Raw genomic sequence first — 10,579 nt, forward strand, 5'->3', positions numbered from 1 at the left:
TTTGCAGAGATTACTCAAAATATGTCACCAAGAAGACATTTAAAAAGCATTGACTTACAGACAACAACTAACAACAGCTTCATCCACTACAATATTTTACGTACAAAAATCATAAAAATCACCAAAATAGGTTTTAAAAGAACAGATAAAAAACAATGAAAAGACAGTTTAACAAAGATATAAATAATAGGATCATGTAATAAAAACTGGTAGGTCATTTGTTTCTGTTAAAATTCTTGAATAAGATTTATTTTTTCCATAAAACTGAAGGAAAAGAAATAAAGAATTATTAACAGTTAATATTTTACAAGGAAAAAATAATACAACATTAAGAACAAATCCTTAGAAATCTAACTACAGAATTGTAATTCAATGGACAAATATTAAAAATTAAAAACTAAGCATGAATAATTACAAAGACACATTTGCTTTACGCCTAAATCTTGAACTTTTTTTGTTGATTTCAAAAGCTACTTGCATACGAAAATTCCTCACAAACCTTCTGTCGCCCCCGGAAAACATTTGCAGTTGCTCCCTGTCCTAGAATGTCAGACAACAGCCAGAGGTAATTTGAAGTGCTCTGCATCTTTGCTCTTTGATCAGACAGTTTTCTTTTTCACCTTAAAAACAGAAGGTTCAATACACTGAATTACAATTTAGTAAAATACATGAACAGGGCTTATTTAAATTAGAAGAAAATATAAATGTCCAAATCCCAATTGTAACTCCAAAGACATGGAGAATTAAGAACAACCAAGTAGAGGAATAAGAAGTGAAACATGGAAACAAAAATAAGCCAAACAATCAAAACTAATACCATTGACACAACACCTCTCTGCATTTAAGGTCTGTATTCCTCAAATTTTGTTTGAAAAATCAACTGGAAAGGTGAAAGTCTTATACTCTCTTTAACATTGTACATGGTACTGAAATGATTGAGTAACAAAATATACAGAAAAGAGTCAAAAACACATGGACAGGGTCTTCTAAAGGTAAGCAAGACCTATAATTGAATTCCATTATTATGTACAGATGCCAAAGAACAAACATTAGAGATGATGGCGGATATATATACAGATAGTTTACATGACTTTTATTGGGTATGTCACATCTACAGAGACAGCCTGGCTTCCCCACCCTTCCTGAAATATGAAGTGTCAAATACTCAGGTCTTCACAGATTCAAAAGAAAGAGGGAAAAAAGTTTGATTAAATTAAAATTATTAACATAAAATAAGACATTAGAACTGTCAGATTTTCCTGTTTGCCAAAACAGCAGGAGCTGCAGGTGAATACTCAGCCTTTTTGGTTTAATTAACACCCTTATTTTACCATTAAACCTAGCAAAAGGCTCTAAAATCAAAGATAGAGCTTCCCAAACCTAAAAAATTTTAAAAGTAAAAAAGCAGCTGGACCAGAGAAGCTCTTACAGTAAAGGTCTTTGCTCAGCTTGACAGGAGACACTGCACGTTACTTGCACGTGATACTTGACAGGAAACTGCTGACTGACACACAAAGAAAGACGCCTTTCCTGTAACTCTTGAAGAACAGGCATGAGAGAATTTCCTGTATCTGTTACCAGAAGGTGGCTGGCACCTTGTGAGAGCTCCCTGGTGCACAGGTGACACAGGAGCCTCACGGAGCGCACCGCAGGAGAGCGGAGAAAGCGGCCCGGCAGAGTGTCCCAGCCCGGCCCGGCAGAGTGTCCCAGCCCGGCCCGGCAGGCAGCTGGAGCACACGCCGGGCTCTGCTCCGGACCCCTCCGTGCGGCTCTGCAGACACACACACAGACACACACACACAGACACACACACACAGACACACACCCGTGCTCACCACTCTGAGCACACTTCTCTATCTACAGTGACTGCAGACTGCACACTTTTGTTTAACTGCTCACTCATGTGAGATGTGAAGCTTCTTGCAGAGCTCTCCCAAAACATCCAAGCAGTGACACGTAGCATACAGAATGCAAAGACAATGCAAAGACCTGACATTACTGTACAGTTAACTGACAGTCATGCAGCAATGCCGTCTGCAAAATCTAGATAAAGTTCTTAATACCTCCAGAAGGGACAAAAGGTTTTATGTCAAATCTAGACAACAATAACAAAAAAAACCTTAACACCACATCCCCAGCCCTAAAATTCTTGGTTAACTCTGACAAGACAATTTGCAATACTAGAGTAAGATGACTTCTCCCATAGGGCAATTACTGTAGATGCCAAGGAGATATCTATGATGCAGACACAGAAGGTCCAGAAGAGAGGATGCAAAGAAATAATGCACAGCCTGCTCTGTAAACCATCTGTACAATCTTCAAGTTAAAACAGTCCTCTCATAATCAAACCCCTGCTTATAACAGGCCAGCTGGCACATTACCAGTAAGCATGTATTTTGTGACTGACTTCAAAACAACATTCATAGGACTCACAGCAAGACACAGAAACACAACAAACCCTTTCTAAATAGACAGAAAGTGCACAGAAATTCTTCATCGAAGTCTATTCAAACAAAAACAAAAGTCAGCAGCCCATTAAGAGACTGAATTATTACATTTCCCAAAATAATAAAGATGAGGTAGCTTTTGTACAAGATCAGCTCTTTTTCTTTACCTTACTTTATAATTAAATATGCACAGAGGTCAATAGATGGAAAAACAAAAGGACATGACTGCAACAAATGATCTTCAGTATCATTCAGTGGATATTAAAAAAAGCCCCAGCCCAGAAAGTCATTTAATGGATTCTCAAGGTCTGGGTTTTTTTCACTCTTAAAACTAAATATAGATAAAAATATAGCAATATTAATCCAATGGTACATATTAAGTGGCAAAAATAAGTCAGTATTGCACTATTACCCTTTCTTTGTTAAAAGAGTACAATCTTTTTGGCAGTCTTCACTCCTAAGGTATAAAGTCTCATTCAGCTTTAACCTTCAAATTATCATTCGACCAAATAATGTTAGGCCTCCTTCAATACTTTGCACTCTCTGACAGTCATAACTGATCTTTGCTAAATACTCAGCATCTCAAGTTTTCTTTTAATTTCTTCCACTATATTCCTCATCAAAGTTACTAAGGGTTTCCTATTAAAATTTAAAAAAAAAAAAAAATTAAAAAAAAAAATAAAAAAAAAGCTCTAACTGTATGATTGATCCTGTCACTAGACAGGACTGAACTTTCTGTTTCTTCACATCTCATTTATGGTCATTAAGTCTGGTATTAGACGAGTTAAAAGCTCCTCACATACATGTACAGAAATCTCTCCAGCTAGCAGTTTGATTTATTAGCCCCCCCGACTCATTAGCATTTCAGGGCCTTGGTGGCTGCTTTTTAGGTGGTTTTTATTGAAGATTTTTCTGCTTCTGGTCATGCTAGTACTCTTTTAATTTAACAAGAGGGAATTGTAATAAAAAAAGACTGCTTTGCTAATGCAAATTTTTTTAAACTCCCAATGCTTTGAAGCAGGAGTACTGACTGCCTCTAATTAATAGGAAGGAATTTTCTGCTACCTCAGGCCCGCGGGATAAGCACAAAGCAGGTACGGCTCCTCTGTTGACAGCTGCAATACACAACTTCACCGGGCAAACAGGGACAGATGATGAAGTTAAAGCGATGGCTCTTCCTGTTCACAGGCAAGATCCCACACACTACCAAAGCCAGCAGGTGAGATGCTGAGCTTCCAAATAAATGCTTTTTACAGCCTGGTAACTATTAACGTTTCATACTTCCCCGTATACCCTCTCCCAAGGTTTAGAAAATGAGTTTCTCCCTCTAAAGCTCCTGCTTCCTACCCTCGCTTTCCTCAGCTATAACCTCCTTACGGGAGTTTCCAGTCCAAACCTGGCACCCGGATCATGGAAATACCCTGCCCTTGCCCACACAAGGCGCTGCCTGAACCCTACGATCGTTCAAAGGCACACAGAACAAATGCGGGCAGAGGACTCGGCCTGTCTGGGACAGCAGCTCCTGGAAACCAACGAGGGCCCCGTCCCTCCCTCGGGGGCAAGGGGGAGGCACAGCACCGGGCTCATCCCCTCAGTAGGACGAGATTCCCGAGGTAAAGTTTTAACAACTAATACAGCCACGAAGGCGACGTCTCTTCCTGAGGCACATTCACGGGGACAGAAGTCACCGAGGCCGGGACAAGGCCGGGCCCGGGCACATCGCAGAGGCCGCGGGCCGGCGGCGCTTCGCCTCTCCCGCCCGCACGGCCGGGCCGCTCCCTCGGGGCGCCGCCGCCGCTGTCGGAAAAGGCCCCGCCGCCTTTCGCCCCGGGAAACCGAAACCATCGCGCCCGGCCGCGGCCGCCTCCCGTCGGCACCAGCGCGGCCGGCACGGCACGGCACGGCACGGCACGGCACGGCACGGCACGGCACGGCACGGCACGGCACGGCACGGCACGGCACGGCACAGCCCACCCCGGCTCGGCCTCCGCGGCCGCCCCGAGCCCGCCCTGCCCGGCAGCCCCACGCACCAGCCGCCTCCCGCCGGCCTGCCCAGCGCCCCGGCCGCTTCCGGCTTCCTGCCGCGCCGCGGGGAGGCGGAGCGGGCCCGGCCCCGGCCCTGTCCCCAGCCCCGCCCGGGCGGCGCAGACACCGCGCCCCCCGCCCCGCGTACCGGGCACCCCGCGTCGGGGCCCAGGCGGGGGACCGCGGGACAGGGAAAGAGCCGGGAAATACGGGAAAGCGGCAGTCGGGTGATGGATAAAAGTGGTCTCTCCGGGTGTTTTCGCTGGCGCGATGTTCCCGACGGGCTCGGAGCGGTTCCGTGGTGATTTTTTTGCTGCGTAATCGGTCCGGCGGAGGTTTCGCTTCCTCGGCTGCCCAGACAGAGCTGCCTCTGCCCCACCCGAGCAGAGCCCGAGCTGTGGGGCCCTCGCCCCCCACGGCGGGCCCAAGGGATGTGCTTTCCCGGGAGAAATGTTTGCCCGCCCCGTGTGATTTCTCCCTGTTTCACCTTGTTAAAACGTCACGAAATCGTGGCAGTTTTCACATCCCTGCCCCTGCTCAGTTGTTACTGCTGTGTTGTTGTTGATTATCCCTTGCTCTGTGTTTTTTGTGAGCCCGGTAATGTTGCTGTTCCAGTAAATGTTCTGCATAATGAAAAATATTGATAACTTTATAATTTATGCATAATATAACCTGTTCATAATTATAGTGGGAAAATAGTGAAAAGATTTAATTTTTTTTCCTTCCAAGATGATCCCTCTTTTGATGTTCTATATTTTGTTTGGAGTTGTCATCTTCCCAAATCTTGGAAGCCTGTTCTCTTGAGGATCTGACAGCAGCCTCTTGCTCACAGGCTTCGTCTATTGTTATTATCTTACCTTTCATAAGTTTTATCACAAGTTCAGACTTTTTCTGCTTCGCTTGTTACAGGGTACTAAGGTTTTTCCGAAGTTCTCTGTAGTGAAACTCATACATTGACTTTGATGAATTTATGGTCTTAATATAAATGCTTAATTTGTGTTCCCCGTTTGTTGGCATCTGAACTTTGCTTTACAATGCTATATTGTAGAGAGAATAGTTCCCTACTACATTTGCATTCTGTCCTTGCATCTTTCAAAGCACTGCAGTGGCCCTCAGAAGTTACATGTTTTATTTCTGTTACCCTTTCCTCCATCCCCAGCTTTGCAAGCCCTGTTTTTGTTTTTGTCAGGTGGATACCCATAAGCCAGCTTTGTCTTCTTCAGAAACGTTCATCAGATTGTTAATATGGATTTTAGTGAGGGCCTCCACAAAATCAGGAAAACGCCTGTGAACTTTTCTTTGTGAATATGTATTTGCTTCCACACTGTTGGTTAACTATGATGATGCTTTATAGAACTGGGTGTCTTAAATCATAGTCTCATTCAGGGTGGATGAGGTCTCTCTCTGGTCCAGTCACCTGCTCAAAGCAGTGTCAGTGCTGACTTCAGACTAGATTCCAGAGGACTTTATTTAAGACCCAGAATATCTCAGATGCAGTGTCACCCAGCCCCTGGGTCTGGCCACTGACTGCTCTCATTGCAGTTATCATCCATGTGTTTTCCCCTCTTCTTGAAGCACTGAAAAAGATTCATGGGGTTTGCATAATCCAAATGGTTCATTTTTTGGGGGGTATGTCTGCAACATAATCAGTGATCCTTATTGCATGGAAGATCTCTAACCTTTAAATGTTTCGCAGCATGAATCAGAGGAAAACGTTATGCCCAATTTAAGAACAGGAGAAAACAGACACTAAAAAAGAAAGCGCCATTGCTGTTTCATTCTGGAATTCTTTTACTTTGCTTGCTTCCATTTCTTTTTAACATATAAGTAAAACTTTTGGTATTCCTCGCCTCCCTTGTATTTGGATTCTCATTCATGTTGACAAATTCAGCAGTCTGTAGCTGTATACTATTGGAACTCTGCAGTCCTAACAATATGGCTCTGGGAATTGCAGCTGAAGCTAGCATGTTGCAAACAGTCTACACACTTATAGCTGTGAATGCCAGAACTCAAGAAAGAAAAAATGCTAGGGAAACAAATAAACAAAGCAAACAAAAGTCAAGCTGAACATAGTCAGTCAGAGCTGAAGGCACTGAAACAGGCAAAACATAGTATGTTCTTCTAATCTTTTTCTTGGGACCCTCTGGGTAACCTAGCACAAATGAGATAAAAAGAGAGGAGAGTGGAAATCATATCTGCCAAGAAAGAATAAACATCCAATTGAATTATTTAACTTTTAAAAATTTTGAGTGAGAAATTGCATCTTACCAACCTTACCAAACGGAAAACCACTAACTTTACCATTAAGTGGGTAAGAACAGTAACACGTGAAATTCATAGTTGTTTTTCCTGTATCACAAACAAATTTTCTAAACAAAATCCAAGCTTTTGAGCTATCTACTCTTGTAATCTATTTGCTTTCTATATTTGATTTAAGTGAAGAGGCATCACAGCTAAAGCAGAATAAGCAAAGCTGTTCAGCAGCCAACTTCACTTCTGCTGGAACTGCCTTTTGTAGTTCCATGTTATTTAAGCCATTTTCTTCTGTAGTTTTGCAGAGGGAAGAGATGCAATTCCATGACGTAAGGCAGTTCTTTGCAGCTTGCCAGCAGAGAATGCATTCCAAAGTTGTTTACAACATGTACAGATTAATGTTCCCAAGCAAACCTCATGCTAATTATACTTGTCCTCTTGTTGCGTAGATACAAAGCCATCTAGGAGAATTCAGTGGAATAGTTGCTTGTACTGACAGTAACAAAAAAATTCTTGAGTAAAAAAACCTCATGCTCTAGAGCCTGGTATCTCCTGTTTTTCTGAAGTGCCTGGGATATTGAACAACCATCATATGCAGGAAGAACAGAGAAACAGAAAGTGAGAGGTAAAATCCTTCATGCTTAAGCAACAAATGCAAAACCTATCTACCAAACAACCTTCAGAATCACCAGGACAAGAGGAAATGGCCTTAAGTTGCTTCAGGGGAGATTTAGGTTGGATATTAGGAAAATTTTCTTTGCCAAAAGGGTGGTCAAGCAGTGGAACAAGGTGCCCAGGGAAGTGGTTGAGTCACCATCCCTGGAAGCATTTAACAGAAGTATTTAACAGATGTATTGGATGTGGCACTTGGGGTCATGGTTGACTTGGCAGTGCTGGGTTAGTGTTTGGACTTGATGATCTTAGAGGTCTTCTCCAATCTAAATGATTCTGTGATTATCATACTGTACGTCTGTATAACGGGTGTAATTCACGTCCCTCACAGGTACTCACCTCATAGTAAGAAACACTGTGTACAACTGCCCAAGACAAATTACAACAAATTACAACTGTCCATGCATCTGCAACAATGAACACGAACAACCAGAGCAACTGGAGAGCAGAAAGACCCACTACAGTGATACAGGTTAACACCTGGTCAGATTCTTATAAAACACGTGCTAATGTATCAATCTCTGAGGGTCCAGCCTTTGCAGAGGAGTGGCTAAAATTAATTAGTGAGATTGCTCTTCAGAAATGTTTTGTAAAGCAAAAGGTTTAATAAAGAAAAATAACAAAAAACCAAACATTACAGAAAACAAATGATAAACCAAGCACAGGTATCTGAAAAAACTTCAGACACCCTGCTAAAACACTCCAAAAAGCCTTTTTACTTCTTTAGTGCTTCTTCCTAAATACTGAATGTTCTAGGAGGGACAATCTGGCTTGTAGCCAATAGAGAGAAACACAGAGTTTGAACAACAGCGACAAGCTCCAATAGATGCTTCTCTCTTGGCACTGAGCCAATCACTGCCAGGAGAGTATGGAAGTTTCTGGGCTCTTTACCTTAAGCGGTGAGTCTCAGCCTTTTGTCTATATGGAAAACACTTGCTGGGTATGTGGGGTGCATCACTACACTAGAGTAAGAAAACATTTCTTACCAAACCATCACTGTGCCTCCGACTTCCCACTTCTACTATTACCAGGGACCATGTGAATCTTGACCTTGGCAGAAATACATTTTCTAGCATGTGTTTCTAGTGTGCTTTTCTTATATGCCACCTTTTGCCACCACTGTGTTTCACAGAGATACTGCCCTTCCTATTTATGGCTGCCCCATTCAATTTTTTGTCACTTATTCTTTTCACCAGTTCCACCAAGTCCTGTTGTTTCACTTGTGCTCATCCTTCCCAGCAGTCCAAGTGTAGGTAATTGGTTAAAACCTATTTGCTATTTTTCTTCACTCTCTTTTCTTTGGTTTCTTGTTGGCTTAACATACTGAAATGTCACAAATTAAGTCCAGTGACCATTTGGCTACAGAGTGACACTACAACCTAACAGGCATAATGGGCAACTGCTACTGAAAGGGGCTTGCTCCCTCCACACCTATCCTTTCCTGGCACCTGCTATAGCACTTATTTCACCCCATAGTGAAAAAATTCCAGCCAAAAAAACTGTCACCAGGACAGGAGGGGGAGCTTTCTACATAGCACTGAGTTTATTTTTTAAGAGCAGTGAAGATTTTGAAAAAGCTGAAAATTACTTTCCAATACTAAGGCTTACCAGCATAAATCATCTTGTTTTGTAATCAGACAACTGCAAGTGCTGACAAGAAGAGGAAAAAGGGCAGATTGCCTCTCTGGACAGCAATTAGTTGCTAAACTGTCTTCCCTGCATTGCATACGTTATTTGACCCAAACTCATCCTCCCATATCAGCTGGCATGAAACTCATTGCACTTCACACCAGGAAAAGTGCTTGAAGACCTGAAAGATGATCATCTTCAGCCATTAGACCAGCTTGTGAACAAAACGTACGGTCTCGCTAGAAAAGGTGCCTCATTTTTAATTATGACTTGCAGTTGTGTTTCCCATTTAAACACTCTTTACAAGAGGAAATTTGCCTTATTCACTAGAGAATTTACCACAATGATGCTTAAACATCTTCAGTCTAGATACAGGGGCATTTTGACCACAACAGTGTTAAGTCATACAGGAAAGCTGAAGGTGGTTGTTTGATGCAGCCTTTAAATGACAAGGATAAATTGCCATTGTCTACCTAATCTTTCTGTAGAGTGCTCTCGTTTATCTCTTTTCTTCCCCTTCTACCCCACAAGAAATATCACAAGCATCATAGAATATGCTGAGTTGGAAGGGACCTACCAAGGATCATCAAGTTGCAACTTCTGGCTCTGCACAGGACCATCCCATGTGCTTGAGGTAGTTTTCATACTATGCTCAAAGTATCTAAACACTATCTGAAGAATCTAGTTCACACTCTTGATTATGAGGTGCAGCACTAGATTTATTTGGAGATAGGTAGTGAACTTCTCAGTCCAGATGTTAAAAAAATGTGCAAAGCAGGAATCCACTTCAAAGTAAAGATGTAGAAACCCAGCAATTGCCTTTCTAAACCTTGATTCTTTGTTACTAGGCACTGCATACCCACCAGAAACCCAACTGTGGTAGAGCAGCTGATATAGATATATAGACTTGATAGAGACCTGCTGTCTGCACCACTGAAGGAAATTACAAAATTAAAATAACCTACTTGTAGCGAGAATCAGTAATTACATGTTAAACTATAGAAACTACCCCACAGGTGGTGCTTTACAGCTCATGTTGCATAAACCCCAACAGGACAGCATGCTGATTGAACAGAGTCAAAGCATACAAAAGTAAACAACCCTTTTTTAATTCTTGAGGCTGAACCAACTTACATTGTCTGAAGATCCGGACTACCCATGTTACAGGATACTTGTTCAGTGATGGATGGGAGGGTACAAGTTTATAATAGAGGCACACCCACATAATGGGTGCTGCACACAGCTCATTCCTACACTCCTGGCACTCTTTATATCCGTTCTCACCTGCCACCACCAGAGCAGGCAACACACTGCGAGGGGGAAGTGTTTCTGCTGCTTCAGCTTCCTGGGTAGCTGATTATGGGCACAGAGGAGCTCCAGATTTGGCACAAAGGGACCTGTAGGAGGGGTGAAGGATGGTGGGGCTGAGGAAGGAAAAAAGTATCTTTTGGCAGAGGCCAGTTTGAAGACTTTCCTCATGAGGGTCTAATTTGATAACAGATAAATTGTCCTCTTAGCAGTACTGCCCTTAGTTGAAAAGGCAAAACCCTAAT

At 42.6% G+C, this 10,579-nt stretch overlaps 1 protein-coding gene across 2 annotated transcripts in view; it reads right to left on the reverse strand.

Annotated features, from left to right (window-relative positions):
- The window catches only part of TBK1 (TANK binding kinase 1), a 28,165-nt gene extending 23,627 nt beyond the window's left edge, over positions 1-4,538 (reverse strand). The window contains exons 1-2 of one of the 2 annotated variants that reach the window (XM_083859957.1): positions 1,430-1,481; positions 500-620 (exon numbers count right to left, since the gene is read on the reverse strand). In XM_083859957.1, coding sequence (XP_083716083.1) covers positions 500-586 — 87 coding nt within the window. In that variant the 5' untranslated portion in view covers positions 587-620; positions 1,430-1,481. Of the gene's footprint in view, positions 1-499; positions 621-1,429; positions 1,482-4,477 lie in introns of those variants that run through there. The other variant, XM_083859956.1, reaches the window with a different exon arrangement.
- Between the last annotated feature and the right edge of the window lie 6,041 nt (positions 4,539-10,579).

Source organism: Zosterops lateralis (assembly GCF_965231275.1).
Source record: "Zosterops lateralis genome assembly, chromosome: 4".
In the NCBI taxonomy this organism is placed as follows: Eukaryota; Metazoa; Chordata; class Aves; order Passeriformes; family Zosteropidae; genus Zosterops; species Zosterops lateralis.